Raw genomic sequence first — 16,484 nt, forward strand, 5'->3', positions numbered from 1 at the left:
CGCCCCGGTTGGGATATTTTTCCGTTTCTTTATACAATTGTTAATTTAAAAATTGTTTGAATCATATATAAAAATAAAACATGTATATATTGTTTACATTTTTCCAAAATTCTATGAAAAACAACAATATACACGTAATGTTGCGTCAAAATGTAAACAAAGCCATGTGTTTCTTTAAAAAAAAAAGTAGTCCTTTTACGTTGCACAGAACATTTTCATACGCAAGTTCAAAGTTCAATGTTACCATGCAGTTATGGTAAACAAAATCGGCTAGTATTAGCGTATAGTGACCAAGCCTAGCAAGTGTAAATATAGGGAAAGGGTTGTTCTTTCTAAATCAGGCAGAAGAATGGGGGGTCCGTGTGCTTACTTTTTTGCCCCATTTAAATATTTGTTATTTTTCAATATTTTTGACTAAATAATAAAAGTGCTCAAATTACCATTAGATATAGAAATAAAGTGACAAAAGTGTATCATTTCACACATTAATGTTCAATATTTTAATTAACATGAACCCAGTGAAGATTTACAGCAAAAATTAACTCGATATGGCTGAAAATGCTGACGCGATGATGATTTAAGTAAAAACAATTTAAGTAAAAAATGGGGAAACGGTGGCTCTTCAAAATGGCCGCCAAATGGGCAATTTCTTAAAATCGATGTGTAAACAAATCTACTAAGAATAGAAATGTAATTTTTTGACAAAATTTGCTACAGACCACATGCTACATATATTGATAAATCGTATTTGAAAATCTCATAACGTTTTTGATCTATGTCGAAACGAGACTTCAACGGGACTGAAACCACAGAAGAATACATCCTTAATAGGAATTTTCATTCAATTTTAATCCTCATGAACTTGTTTTTGAAATATTTATAGCTTTTGATAATTTCTATTTTCAGTATATTTAGGGATTTAGCATTTACATCATTGATATTGATTACAATTTCCATTCTTTCAATTCGCGAAATTTTATCTCCGGGAATTAGCATCTACATTATTTGCATTGATTTAAAATTCCTTTTTTAAAATTGCAAAATTGACCCCATAATTTATTTAATATTCAATGCTCACCATATAATGATGGTATCACAACCATATGAATATGAGTTATTCTGAGAGGTTGTTTACATGGAAATCACCAAATTGACACTTTTGGCGCCCGGGAGGGTCAGCCCGCCGTATGTACAATTTTTGATTCCCACCCCATATGGGTGCTACAACTGCAAAATGAGAGCAATCACATGCTTAGTTTCAAGAAAAGTCGTTTATTTAGAAATAGCCAAATTGACACTTTTGGCACCACCCCTCTGACCTCCGTGGGGTTGGTCCTGTCATTTGAACAATTTTTAATCCCGACCACATATGAATGCTACAAATGCTGTATATTGATTTATCAAGCTTAGTTTCCGAGAAGAAGTCGTTTATATGGAAATAGCCTAATTAAGCACTTCTGGCCCCGCCCCTCGGGGATTCAGCCCCATCATTTTTACAATTTTGAATCCCTACCCTATAAGAATGCTACCATTGCATTATGAGTCCATGTTTCAGAGAAGAAGTTGTTTATATGGAAATAGCCAAATTGACCCCTTTCGACACCGCCCCTCAGGCCTGGCAATTTGTACAATTTTCAGACAGTACCTCAAAGGGATGCTACCAGCCAAATTTTGTGAAATTTCCGACTAACGGTTATGAAGAAGAAGTCGATTTTGTAAATTGCTGACGGACGGATGGACGACGGACGCCACGGTAAGGCATAAGCTCACCCTGGACCAGTGAGCTAAAAAAAAATTTCGGAAATGTACTGGCCAATTTAACTGAATATCCTTTCATAACAGCATCAGATCGTGTACAATAGAGGTTTTCTTCGACTGTATGTTTCAAATATCTGGTCTTAATGTTTTAAGTGGTGTGAAATTGCATAGACTGTGGTCAAATTAAATTCAAAATCAAATACTAACACAACGATAATAAACCAATACATGAAAATGTGCAAAACAACTTCGACACACACCAGTTTGCATATACCAGCATTATCATATAACTGAATGAACAGAAGCAGAAGCTATAAACACCACATGTTGCATTGCAACATAAATCATATTCACGCCGTTGATTTCATAACATTTCAACTGTAGCAATGATGATGGCAACCGACTGTCGTCTCGAGACGCCGTAGTAGATATTTCCATCAACTAAGCGCATGTGCGAATGAGCTGTGAATATAAACTCTAGCAGGGGTCATCTCAAAATTACTTAGCATAACAACCAATAGGGCCTCTTTTTATTACAAATCATCCGTTGTGAATACATAATAGCCTAAATATATAATATGACCATTTATAGTTGATTTTCCAATACAGAATAAAAAATACAAACACCCACAAATACAAACACCCACAAATCCAAACACAAACTTTCAGTTTCTTAATTCTCCATTGTTTCGAGTAAACAGAGGCCAGCCAGGAAAGCAAATAAAATAACTACCACACGATTCAAGTCAAATTTATTTTCTCCACCTATAGGTGTATCTGAAAACGACATTTCGTCACACGATGCATATATATATGAAGATATGTTGTTTGCTCTTTAGACAAACTAGCTACCAAAAACAAAGGGAAAAAAATGCTGACAGCTCCTGCAAATTGGTTAGTCGTCGTTAAGAGAATTTAAGTGATAATTTGATAGTCAATTTGAAAAGACTCTGAGAGTGATCTTATATGTGATGAAAAAGAACCCGACAAAAAACTCTGGGGTCATTTAAATTTTATGATTTGCCCACATTCGCTTTTTTGATATAAACTCAACACATTTGACCCGCTGTTTGAAAGACTAATGTACAGTAAAATCTCGACGAGTCGAAGTTTTTAAAAGGGACCATTTTAAAACGTTCATCTGGACTTCGACTCATAAATCGTAAACAATTATCGACTAACTTTTCATCGATTATTTGGGTCCAGACAGTGCACACATTTGTAGTTTTGTTGAATTTGTCACTAACACGTTTTCAAGCTTAAAAATCTCCTCTTATTATACAGTTTTGATAGAACTGCTGCATCATCGTGTTTATTGCACGGATCATTGTCGAAGATAGAATGTTGTTATTTACTGTCATCTTGACAAGTTGTTTACCGGATATACCATGTATATGAATATAATCTCAACACTTGAAGCAATTCATGTAAAAAGAAAACAGCCACTGTTTACATGATCATAGGGACTTCTTTGTACCTTTTGAATAATCCTTGTCAGCTTGGCTTCATATCTGATATTGTAAGAATACTTCGTAAATATGATTTTTCCCCCCATTTATATACATGTATCGCTGCAGTTTATTTGTGACGGTAGTTAGAAACATCATTTTAATCGCCTTAATATATGGCATTCATATCAACAATCGTAGCCATTCTAGGTGTCTTGAAAGATACAGAATAGCATAACAATGTACAAATCGTACAATATTACTTTACTTATATAATAAATCCGTTCTTTGTTTTATTATGTTCTCAATTTAGATAATTTAATAAAAGTAACGAGCGAAAAAATGACCAGTCACAGGCCTGTAGAGACTTCATTTGAAGACTACAGAGCAAGTGACGCCCAACATAAACCCATACAATGCATCATTATTTGGTGCTTTTTGTTATACATTAAAATACCAAACTATATGTTTATCAGTTGTCTTACACAGAGTCATCAATTCTGCAATGAAATATCTCAGGGGTAGATAAAATGCAAGATAGTAACCCCTAGAATATCGAAGATGGCGCACAAGAAAGCAACCATAAACGTCTTACAATGATCAACATATTTTTGAAATTTACTTCCGCATTTTGATTAAACAACATATTTTTGAAATTTACTTCCGCATTTTGATTAACTTAACACGCGCCAACATGGTTTGTTTATTTCTCCAATTTTACTATTAGATAGTTCAGGGATGGATATACGTCAATGATAGTCACCACTGGAGTGTTTAGGATGTTAATATAGGTGAAATTCGTAATGCGTAGGAAAACGAACTCGAGAAAGAAGCGATAATTACTTTTTAAATAGTTTGAATATTTTGAATATTTTAACGTCCTATTAACAGCTATGGTCATGCAAGGACGGCTTTTTTTTAAATAGTAATAATATCTTTGCCTTTTATCTGACATTCCTGACACTCATCTACAAATTTCGTGGCGTGCTGTTTTTATGACCTGGATATTACTTTTAAATGCAAATCGTCAACCTTTATTGGGATTCAATGTCGACATCAACACTTAAATATGAATAAATTCCTTTCTGCCAGAGTGGTCGCGATATGCATATTACATCTTTTATTCAAAGAAAATACAAAAATTGAGACTCAAATAAAATATGTGTATCAATACATCAGTACATAATTATCACCGGATGGCTATAAAATTTTACTAATAGTACTTTGAACATTGATAAAAGATAAAAATGATTAAATTTTATTATGAAATTCTTTTCTCGATGGAAGTTACTGTAAACTAATTTATTTTCACAGGTCATCCAATTTCGCGGACATGGCCGCGAAACAGTATGGATTAAAGGCGTAGTAAAAATTCTCTAAATCACAAAATAAAATTATCGGGAAATTAAAACTTCCAAGAATAAAATTGAAAGAATAACTGTGGTAGTCAAATATAGTTGCTAATATTTCCGTGCGTTTTAATTTCTCTATATTCGCAAATTAACCTTAAATCACAAAAATGAAAACACACGCCTCTTTTTCCAGTTCACGTAACATCATATTCACTAAGACAAAAGTCCCTAATTGTATCTAATTTCATACCCACATAACAGCAATTGTAACAGAAATCAATTTATCTTTAATCAATTTATTGATCACAAAACCTTATGAAATCCTATAACAATTTATTTCCAATAAAAGAAATAAGATTTTTATTTAGACATACGTATTCGACACTTCTAGGCAATATGACGTCATTTTTGCCTAGTTCTAAAGCCGCTGACCTCACGTCACATGTTCGGTCCCTAACAACCCCAATGAGAGGACAGTGTTATAGTTCCGTCTGAGTGGATGCCATGCTCGTGTCCACAAAATTTCACCCTAGTTTTAAAAAAATAGTACTTCTTCAATAAAATAGCAATGTCCACTTATCATTTAGCTTTTTTTCGAACCTGTTCAGAAATACTGATTTACATTAAAAACTTCCTTCATCAATATTGAAATACCAAACTATTATGCATTTTTCATCATTTTTATTTTATGAGTTTCCAGTATCACATTGATCCGATTTGATTATTGCAAGGAATTTAAGAGCATTTAAGAGATTCCTTCTATAAAACTTAGATTATGAAGAGAAAGGAAGTTAGAAACTTGAAAAACATAGATATCTATATACATGTATAAATGTTGCATATATTAAACAATAGGATATCACATAATAGTCTATTTTATATATTTTATTTAAGGAATATCATTCAAAACTTTTACAGAAAATACCAAACAACATGGTCACTAGATAAAACATAGAGAGTATTGAAATATAGGATCATTTTGAGTAATGTGCAACTATCACGTTCAACCTGTGTATAAAGATTACTGGACTATGAAGACCACTGGACAATGAAGACCACTGGACTATATGACCACTGGACTATAAAGACCACTGGACTATAAAGACCACTGGACTATAAAGACCACTGGACTATAAAGACCACTGGACTATAAAGATCACTGGACTATAAAGATCACTGGACTATAAAGATCACTGGACTATAAAGACCACTGGACTATAAAGACCACTGGACTATATGACCACTGGACTATATGACCACTGGACTATAAAGACCACTGGACTATAAAGACCACTGGACTATAAAGACCACTGGACTATAAAGACCACTGGACTATAAAGACCACTGGACTATAAAGGACACTGGATTATAAAGAACACTGGATTATATTATAAAGACAACTGGACTATATGACCACTGGACTATAAAGACCACTGGATTATAAAGACCACTGGACTATAAAGACCACTGGATTATGAAGACCACTGGTCTATATGACCACTGGACTATAAAGATCACTGGATTATGAAGACCACTGGACTATATGACCACTGGACTATAAAGATCACTGGATTATGAAGACCACTGGTCTATATGACCTATGACGCTGGACTATATGACCACTGGACTATATGACCACTGGACTATAAGACCACTGGACTATAAAGACCACTGGACTATATGACCACTGGACTATAAAGACCACTGGACTATAAAGATCACTGGACTATAAAGATCAGCTTGTTTTATATAAAACAATAACTTGGTTACTCACTGTTGACTTGTTTCTGTAGACTGAACGATGACGCTGTGCAGTCTGATAGAATGTGTCGTATGATGTGTGTGTGGGTCCCTGTTAGGTTCGTCATATTTCACGCGCAGTGACGTCACCTGGCCTAGATCCATGTTTGTACCAATCACGTGTTTCTCCACTGTACCAGAACGGTAGTATTCGTTCCGCCTCAATACACACATAAATGGATTACATTTACTTGCGTAAAGCTATGAGTTAACATAAAATGTGATTATTTCACCTGCAACGTGATAACGTGTGTACGGGACTATTGTTTCTTCTGGTGATGGAATGATGCTTAGAGAATATATCCCGCGCTAACGTCATTTCAGCGGGAACATTAAGGCGTTACGTTCCATCTTCAATGGATAAACTAGTCCTGCACAAATGTTATCGGGTATCATGTGGTACATCAATGAGTCTCATTGTAAAATGATATAATGTGAAATTGTTTCATGATTATTATTTCTGAATTTACTTAATGTTCTTTACGAAGTTTATGATATCAACATTTAGTCAGGAATGGTTGTGAAGGAATGCAAAAAACTTCAACAATAATGAAGGTTATTCATTACTCGATAATTCCAATTCAATTCCCCTCGCTATTCTTCATTTGTGCAACAACTATAACAAAATCATTTCAGTTTATACATACGGAGAAAACTTGATTTCTTCAGATCTTCCGTTGTCACCAATCAGTGTCACTAACAATTCGCCGTAGGACGTTCCAGAGTGAGAGGAAACGTGGATCTCAACGTAATACTCGTGGGCTAGAAAAAGTACAATCTTTATACACAGAGGATCCGTCACATTGAGCGAGACCTAGTAACATTTCATCGACTTGGAGAGGATTAATGGTAAATATCGCGAGGGATAAGAGATGATTTAGTTGTAGTTTTTTCCTCGAGACCTGGTATACTGTAAACCAATTTTCATTCGCGGCGAGTAAATTTCGAGATCTCTGTTTCAAAAAAGTCCGCAACAATTCACAATCGCAAAAAATTGAACGGGTTATTCCTATCAATTCAATGAGATCTTAATTCGATGACAAATTTTCACATAATTCGAAATTCGCGAAAGCAAATTGCACGCGAAAAACATTTGGTTTAAAGTATCTCTTCTTACTCCCAACGGATGAAACATTATATTTTCTAACCTGTTTTATGAAAAAGTTAACAAAAATATCCTACAATAATGAAAATGCTGATATCCCTGTCATTGAAGGAAGACGGATATTATTTATCTTTTAAGTCACCGTCGTTTGATAACAGCCTTTGTTTAGTGTTGTCATAGATATTCAATCGTTATCATTGGAAAGCTGTTTCCAATATTTCAATGTCTTTCAGTCAAACGTATATAATACATTTACTACTGGACAAAAACTGTTTCAGACAAACTAGCTTGGTACACGCCAAATTAGATATCACATTAAATGTTCAAATTATGTCTTATACATTTGTATATCACAAAATGTTATATTGTGTCAAAATTACACTATTGATGTCAAAGGTTTACAAAAATTACACTATTGATGTCAAATGTTTACAGAAATTACACTATTGATGTCAAATGTTTACAGAAATTGCACTATTGATGTCAAATGTTTACAGAAATTGCACTATTGATGCCAAATGGTTACAAAGATTACACTAATGATGTCAAATGGTTACAGAAATTACACTATTGATGTCAAATGTTTACAGAAATTACACTATTGATGTAAAATGTTTACAGAAATTGCACTATTGATGTCAAATGTTTACAGAAATTACACTATTGATGTCAAATGTTTACGGAAACTGCACTATTGATGTCAAATGTTTACGGAAATTGCACTATTGATGTCAAATGTTTACAGAAATTGCACTATTGATGTCAAATGTTTACAGAAATTACACTATTGATGTCAAATGTTTACGGAAATGCACTATTGATGTCAAATGTTTACGGAAATTTGCACTATTGATGTCAAAGGTTTACAATAATTACACTATTGATGTCAAAGGTTTACAAAAATTACACTATTGATGTCAAATGTTTACAGAAATTGCACTATTGATGTCAAATGTTTACAGAAATTACACTATTGATGTCAAATGGTTACAAAGATTAAACTAATGATATGATTACAAAAACAACATTGTTGATGTCAATTGTTCACCAAAGATACTACAATGGCGATTTTTGCTCTGAGCTCATACAAGTGTTCACTGTTATGACTTACCACAGAAGGGTGAAGCACCGGAAGTACTTAGATAAAATGACCCTCTTTGGCTGGTCTGGTCAGAATCGTAACCCATAACCGGACATCCGCCGGAAGGACAACTTAGACAGGCGCCATTGTCGAACTGCGTAGAAGAGGAGCAGGAGTGGCCGTAGAATTTACACGGGGAGTTGATGGATTCTATGTACAGTTGTATGGCCCTGGAGTGGCTGCAGGACAAAGAACTGGCAGCCCCTGTATAAGACAAGAAGATATCATAAACTGGTGATGCAGTGATTTTGGATTGCATATTATTGTTTGCGGATTAAAATTTTCCCAAACTAGAAAATTAAAGTTTAGCGAATCAAAATTTTACGATTTGGTTTGGGTGTATACATAATTCAGCCGATTCTTAATATTCCATGGTTCACAATTGCGCGACCTAGGCGATGACCCGCGAAATCGCGAAAATATCAACCCCGGCGAAATGTTGAACTGGAGGTCTCAAAGTATTTCTAAAGACAAAATGGAGGGAATTTGCGCTTTAAAGTTGCGTTATTAGCATGTAGCGGTGGGAGAAACGGGATATCGCACCCGTATTTAACCAAGATTACAGACAAATATTTCCGATATCTACCTCAGTTTTGATGATGGTCACAAAAACAAATAAGGAAAATTGTTGAGTGTTGAAGCGTAAAGTCTAATGCAAAATTCAATGAGAATCTCTTATTTAGTTTGTCTTCAAATCTATACATTATTTTCATTTGGCACGAAAAAAAACCCATAATCAACATTACTCATATTATATACATATAAACTGAAAAATATTCATTATACAATGGTCATATTATTTAGACCATTATGAACATAAATACGGAAATACAAGACTACATTATCTGTAACGCAGCGGTACTCCTTAATAAATATCTGCATTTAAGATAAGTTTTTTGGGGGGAGGGGCGGTCTTTTTTCAAAATGTTTATCCAACTTACCAGATATCGACCCGTGTAGAATGTTAGAAATAGCACTGGTGAGTGGTTTTTCGTTACATCCGGGCTGGTGCTGTCCGCCATTAGGATAGAAGTCAATGTGTCCAATCGCGTCCTTCATACCGTAACCTTGACAACAGTTACCATGGAAACATTCATTAGTAACACTTTAACACGTATGTACAAGTATTCAAATAGGCTAGTCTTCATAATCATTTTATCACAACTGCAACGATCAACTTTGATGCAATGCATATTGTCAAAAGTTAAAAAAAAACTGTCACTATGGGAATAGGTAGTCAAAAGCAATAATATGTGGAAATGTTGGTCAGACTCCTGTATTTTGAAAAGAAGTTCAAATAAAAAATATGAATATATAATTTAATTAAATCAGAATAGGTTTCAATTTTGCAACTGTTCGGTTTCCTAAATTTTAACAAAAACTTTTCAAAATTGTCCTTAAATAATAATGAATGTGTGATGAAATCACAGACCCCGATATGTTACAACGCTAGATTTCCTTTACAGTTTGCTCTTGTACAATACAACCTACCAGCAACACCAATGAATTGTGAAGCATCAGTATGGATGATATCGACAAACTTGGCGTCTGAGGAATCTAGTCTCCGATCGGTGGGCTGGCCCTTGAAGTCAGGCTCCGCCGGATCCAAACCTATACAAACGATATCAGTTCAAGAATATATGAAATAATAATTTCATGATGGCTTTGGGTCATACATTGGACATAAAACAAGTGGATGTTCATTACGACATGTGTTGTATGTGATGAAGATTTTGATTCAGAAGAATAGACATTTTGACTTGTTATCAACACTTTTTAGTTTTAGTATTACATTGTATTTTTAGTTTTGTTCTAAACTCCGCAAAATTAGACATGTATACGTATTTAAGACATTAAATTGCCATGCCTCCATTTGAGATCGGTAAGGGAAGAGACGGATTAGAATGGACATCATACATACACCCAAACTCATGTGTGTACCCAGGAATTAGCTTGTTCACTTAACTTGAACACTTTCATTTGTGATCATGGAATCCGAAAATAATCGTACGTTCATGCCAAAGGGACTTTTGCATCATAACACAGAGTCATACCTTACTTATACGGCCTACTATTCATGGCAAAGAAAGCCTTACAGAAGAAAAACACTTATTGAAATGACCTCGCAATCATTATTGTTTATATTGAACTTTGCAGATTTTAATAACAATTACAACTTACCGGAAATACGAGCAATGCCATTGACGCGATACCCGATGTGGCCAGCTACTTGTGCTCCAAGACTATGGCCGATAATGTGAACTTTATCGTAGTCAAGGGACCGATTGGCATGGAGATATGTTAGCACCTTGGCAACTTCCGCGCCGACTAGGTAAGTGTTACCCACGGCGTGTCCGTATGATTGTTTGCTTCCTCCCTGCCAGTCTACGACAATTACGTTGAAATCGCCCTAAAATAGAACAAGACCCTTGTCATTGACGTAAATTTTAACAAAATGTTGAAAAAAAGTATAGTTTAATCATCACGCTAAGTTTGAAACCTGACGTTTATTTTTTGTTTTTGAATTTTTGCTGTTGTCGTTAAACTGTAAAGACACTTATTGTCGAGTTCACCTATTTCGCGCATGTATGCCTACCGGGTAATTATTTTACCGCATGATTACATTTCACAATTTAGCTATCAAAGTTCTTCCTTATCTGTACATAATAGAAACATTTTCCCGACTATTCCTTTTTTCGAATTTCCACACATCCCTGAAATCGGTGGAAATAATCGCTCGCAAAAAGTTGCTCACATACGGAAGAAAAAACAATGCTCCAGGATAATTAAATTTTGCTTGTAACGCGCATTTCATTGGTTTGAAAATGTATTTTATCAACTCATAAAGTAAAAATGGTGTCGCCGATTTTAACGTCGATTGGCTGAGATAACGGCGTTATCATTTCATAGAAAACCGAAAAGTCCTAAAATGAATTCGAAATTTTTAATTTTTGATTAAGTTAATAAGGGTTGATTTGAATATATTTTCATATTATTATGGAGGAAAAAAAAACAAAAACAAAAATAAGAGTGTGCTTTCATCATAAATTGCTTCGAAGTTTATTTAGAGTACACGCAGATTTTTGTGTTGTATCTCATAACATAAAATATCTATTTAAAGGCCCACTAACTTTCTGAAACTGCTTTCAATTTTTAAAATGGCAATGTAAAACGAGATTGATATTTTTGCAGAGTCTCAAAAGTTATTAGCTTACCGTTTATACTATACTTATCATCGCCTCTGTTATTGTTATTTTTTTATGAAACTTCAAATTTTGGTTTCGGAAAGATAGTGGGCCTTTAAATTAATCCTTAAGTATATGCTCCACCGCTGACAAATGGTATTTTTTCACTGTCAAAAACATGAGCAGACGATTTAGTATTTTTCTTCAGGTACAAAAGTTACTTACTTTACACCATTACCACCAATGAAAAGTTTCAGCTTCTAATTTTACTTCAAGTTAAAAATATGAAAAATAATTAATTGCATCCCGAAAAAATTCTGTGGCACTATATCCTATATGGAATAAAGTACTGATTGCGCATGCACTTAAGGCAAAATAAATTATTTTTATATATATTTTTTGTGTTAATTAGACATATATATACACGAGTAAATACCAATTATTGTTCAAATGATGAATATCATTTATGCTAGGTGGGCCTTTAAATTAATCCTTAAGTATTTGTATCCCAATGGGCTTATACTAGATAAAAGGACGAAATGGGTCTTCGACAGAAGGTGCCTTAGAGCAGTTATAATGACTACAAATATCTTACCTTCTTCAACAGTTCGCTTGTCATCTGAACAACCCAATCATCCGAACCCGAGTTGAGATAACCGTGAATGATGACTTTGGTCTCTTTGGACGCATCAAAGGCCGAAGCGAACTGGCCCACCTGACTCGAATAATGATCTACGTCAAAATTGACGATGGAGGTATGAGAATGAGCGCGTGTAAAGATCCTCATATGCGTGTTGACCCTGTCGGGATCCTGGGGGACGGGAACCAGCCCGTGGGAGCTGAAGCATCCGAATTCTTCAAGGCATTCGGTGTTACGCGTCTGGGAGTGCTCCCCAGTCACGAACACCGCAAGACAAAGAAGTGCAAACGCCAACATTTCTAAACACGACTGTCTTTACGAACGCACCGACGATATCTGACCGCCACTGTCAACATACACCGGTTTCAACTTTATATAGAACATATCTGTCATTCGAGGTCATATTTTTATCAGTCTAGTTCACTTGTCTCGACCTGTTTTCACAGAATTTGGTTTCTTATCATTGTCATTGTCGGTATTGTTGTACTGGGCTCTTTATTTTGGTAGCCGACATTTTTTTCTTTTTGTTTTCGTTAAAGGGACGATTCACTCAGGCTAATTCTTTTACATAACCAAGAAGCAAAATATGGCATAAATGTATTGTTCTACATTTCTTATGAAGCATTTAACTCAATATATTGACAAATTCCACGTTATTTTTAAGTATTTTAATTGATACCGTTGTAACTACAAATCGTTGATCAATACGATTAAGCAGGAACAGTATGTACTCTATACCCATTCCCGAGCCAAAGTCACGCACGTTAAACAAATGAACTACATAACCACTGAGGAGGTAATAAAATGATTCTTAGGCAAGACAATTCATCTAATAAGGTAAACCACTACTGTCACAGCGATTTGAGCAGTTCTAGACAAAAGTTGCATTACTCTACGAGTAAGGGACAGGGTTCGGCATACAAGATGTTCGACCACAATGTGTAATGGCGGACAGCGAGCGAGTTTGAAAGTTTCACACACATTTCACCACCATGGGCTTTTCGAGCATATCACAGTAAAACCGACTGATCTAATTTCCATTAGAACCGGTTTTTTCCCCGATATATGTACAAATTTTAATGTTGTCTTAGATTGAATTGTCCCTTTAAGAGATTGTGACAAAAATGAAATATGTTTAACTTTAAAGTAAACATGTTTAACGACTAATTCGACTGTTTTCATTTTATGAGTCGTGAAATGCACTGCTTAATGCAGCGCGCTTAAGTGAGTACCACTGTAAAGTAGATTAAGGTTGGAAATAACGGTATCACAAGCTGGAAGACATAACAAAAATCTATAAAAGATTCCATGAACACACCTTGTTTTACCGTCTACAAAATTCTATTTCTAGCGGGTCTTTACAAAATAGTTATTTTATAATGTATTGTTTGAAAGAGCGATAGTATCCTTTCAAAATCATCCTACACAACTACACAAAGTGCTGTCACTAAGGCATTTCATCACCGTTTCAACATCATCGGACCTCAGTAGAGGTTTTGAAATCGATGGTACATTGAATGTTCAAAAAATGAAGACAGAGTGAGGATTAATATATTGTCCTAAATAAAAGACGGTGATATGGCCACATAATGTGAGGTTTGTGACTTATGGAATTGTTAAGATGCACGAATATAAAGCCCATAAGGAATGTACGAACTCCTCTAATCGGCTGAGACGGATAGAAAAAACCTGGATCTGCCGTGTGTGTAAAATAATATGTTCATGGTTTTTTTTTCAAAAAGAAAAAGAAAAGAACTACAACCGATAACGTAGAAACAGAGGACAAACTACATGTAGTAGAGGGGGAATGGAGAAAGTAGAAAAAAAATACCTATCTATACAAATAACGTTATAAAGATAAAGACCAACAAATACTGTTTGATAGCATTCCAGAAAAAAATGGAACTGGCTGATAAGTGCCGACATCGTGAATTTAAAGAAGAAAGATGTGAAAGACATCATTGTAACAAGATAATATACCTCTGAACAGGGGACTACCTAAAACATCGCATCCACTCAATGCAATAACATCAGACAAAAAGCAAAAATGAAGGAATGCTAGTATCACTCAACGTATGGAGCAAACCACGAACGTCTAAACGTAGTGCACTCCGTGTGCACAAGGGTGTAACCTTTAGTCTACTGCCAACTGTAGCTAGCTGCTAGTACTCGAAAAACGCTATGTAGAAACATCCAGTCGAGTGGAGATTGCAACACCCGCAGTTAATGTTCATGAGAATCCATAAATCAACAACGCCTTGCCTGCGTAATACTCATTGGTGTCATCTTGAAAGGGACAAATCGATCTGGGAAAAGTGACCATCATTATCCAGACTTCCCAAATAAAAACATTAGGACATGACTTTTTATCAACACCAGAAAAACATTCAATTTAGTAAATACAAGTAAAGGTAACTTAGTGATATCTAATATCGTATATGCATGTACATGTACCAACAAAGGAAGTTAGCTTACTGAACAAACGCCGAGAATTTGAAATAATCATCAAATAGGGAAATCCATCAATAGTGTGAAGCTTTAACCGAAACATTGCAAAAACAAACCGGGTTATCGGATAAGTACTTGATAAGTACTGATATCGGGAATTTAAAGGCGAAAAATTTAAAAGACATCATTGTAGCCAGAAATTGTTGCCCTGAACAGAGAGGGGGAAAACAAGAAAGTAAGGGACGAACTAGCGAGGATTGCACTACCGAAACAATCGAGGCGAGTTCAAAATATAAGGTTATGATATATTTATTAACAGTCTCTCTGAAGAAAAAGGTGTTATCATCTGCAACAAAAATGAACTGCTTGGAGAATAAGAAGAGGATTTTATAAAGAAGGGTTTTGATGAAATGCTATGGAGCATCATAAAAGTAAGCTGCAGAGAATTTCCTTGACGAAGGTTATGTAGCCGGATTCCATAGTTCCATTTGGAACAATTATGCCAAGTTATAAAAGTAAAAGGATAATCCTTTTTGATTGGGTTTATGTATGGTCCATCGAATCAACGTTGACAATTCAATATCGTTTATAAAGGAAGCTACTGAAAAAAATTCACATCTGCTTGTGCTAGGAGATTTCACTTACAAAGGTATAGATTGGCAGACAGAATCAACGTCAAAAGGTATTAAACGAACAATCAACAACCCCAAAACTAATCTGAGATAAAATGTTCACTGTGTGTGTAATGATATCGGTAGAGTACTTTCTAGTGTGCAGCCCATCTATCCCGTAAAAGTATACTGAGAACGAACATATCGTCCCCAATCTCATATTTTGAATATGAAGCAGAAGAAATATTATAGAATCTGGTTTGCCTCAGCCAAAGCAAATAATCCTGAGTGTTCCTCACAGTACTATCGAACGCTCAATTCAAATGCTACACGTGAAGCATTGTAAAGAAAATAACAAGAGGGAGAAAACTGAAGAAAAAACATATGGAAAAGAGGAAAGAAAACAGAATGACTTTTATAGTGGCCGATGGCAGCAGGTGCCATGCTTACACTCTATATGCAGGACAATAACCTCATTTTCGAGATAAAGTTGTGATGTGAAGTTATATATAGTGCATCAGTAACATAAGACAAAAGGTAAGTTGTAGAAATATGTACTCTTTTATTTCTCCTTTTGACAGTTCGGAAGACAAAAATGATTTTTCTTTCTCTAACATCTTTCACACATACAGTAAATGTGGATATTTCGGCGTGTTGATATTTTCACTTATTTAGTTTCAAACTATTTGCGGCGAGCCAATTTCTGGGCATCCTCGATACTCCAGAGGGTGGATGTGACGACAGTGATAGTAACCCCTGGAATACCGATGATACTTTATAGCTGTTCATCTGATATAGTGAGATGATAGTGAGATTTAAAAACAAGGACACAAGCGAAAATTTCAACTCGCTAATAATTTCACATTTGCAGTACTTTCTTCAGTCGGTCATATCCTCAACACTCTCTCACATACACAGTTTACTCAAGCTACACTAAAATTCTCTGTAAAATCTCTCAGCAGTCACAGATTATTCAGAAACTTTCTCACACGTACT

General features: G+C 35.0%; 1 protein-coding gene across 1 annotated transcript; it reads right to left on the bottom strand.

Annotated features, from left to right (window-relative positions):
• Nucleotides 1–4,838: 4,838 nt before the first annotated feature.
• On the bottom strand, nt 4,839–12,790 carry LOC138307846 (inactive pancreatic lipase-related protein 1-like). The gene is made up of 8 exons (XM_069248750.1): nt 12,385–12,790; nt 10,786–11,014; nt 10,096–10,215; nt 9,546–9,671; nt 8,575–8,808; nt 7,006–7,120; nt 6,333–6,518; nt 4,839–5,087 (listed from the first exon to the last, which is right to left on the bottom strand). Exons 1-8 carry the CDS (start codon nt 12,724–12,726, stop codon nt 5,012–5,014), a joined length of 1,428 nt encoding a protein of 475 aa, XP_069104851.1. The 5' UTR covers nt 12,727–12,790; the 3' UTR covers nt 4,839–5,011.
• Between the last annotated feature and the right edge of the window lie 3,694 nt (nt 12,791–16,484).

The sequence above is a fragment of the Argopecten irradians genome, chromosome 14 (genome assembly GCF_041381155.1).
Source record: "Argopecten irradians isolate NY chromosome 14, Ai_NY, whole genome shotgun sequence".
Taxonomy (NCBI): domain Eukaryota; kingdom Metazoa; phylum Mollusca; class Bivalvia; order Pectinida; family Pectinidae; genus Argopecten; species Argopecten irradians.

What these genes read in the sequence shown, in the direction of transcription:
- LOC138307846 (XM_069248750.1), bottom strand. Translation starts at nt 12,726, where the DNA reads ATGTTGGCGTTTGCACTTCTTTGTCTTGCGGTGTTCGTGACTGGGGAG. An exon ending in CAAGCGAACTGTTGAAGAAG is followed by an intron (nt 11,015 to 12,384) that starts GTAAGATATTTG and finishes GTTCTATTTTAG; the next exon opens with GGCGATTTCAACGTAATTGT. An exon ending in TCTACAGAAACAAGTCAACA is followed by an intron (nt 5,088 to 6,332) that starts GTGAGTAACCAA and finishes TTTTAAAACTAG; the next exon opens with GGTGAAATTTTGTGGACACG.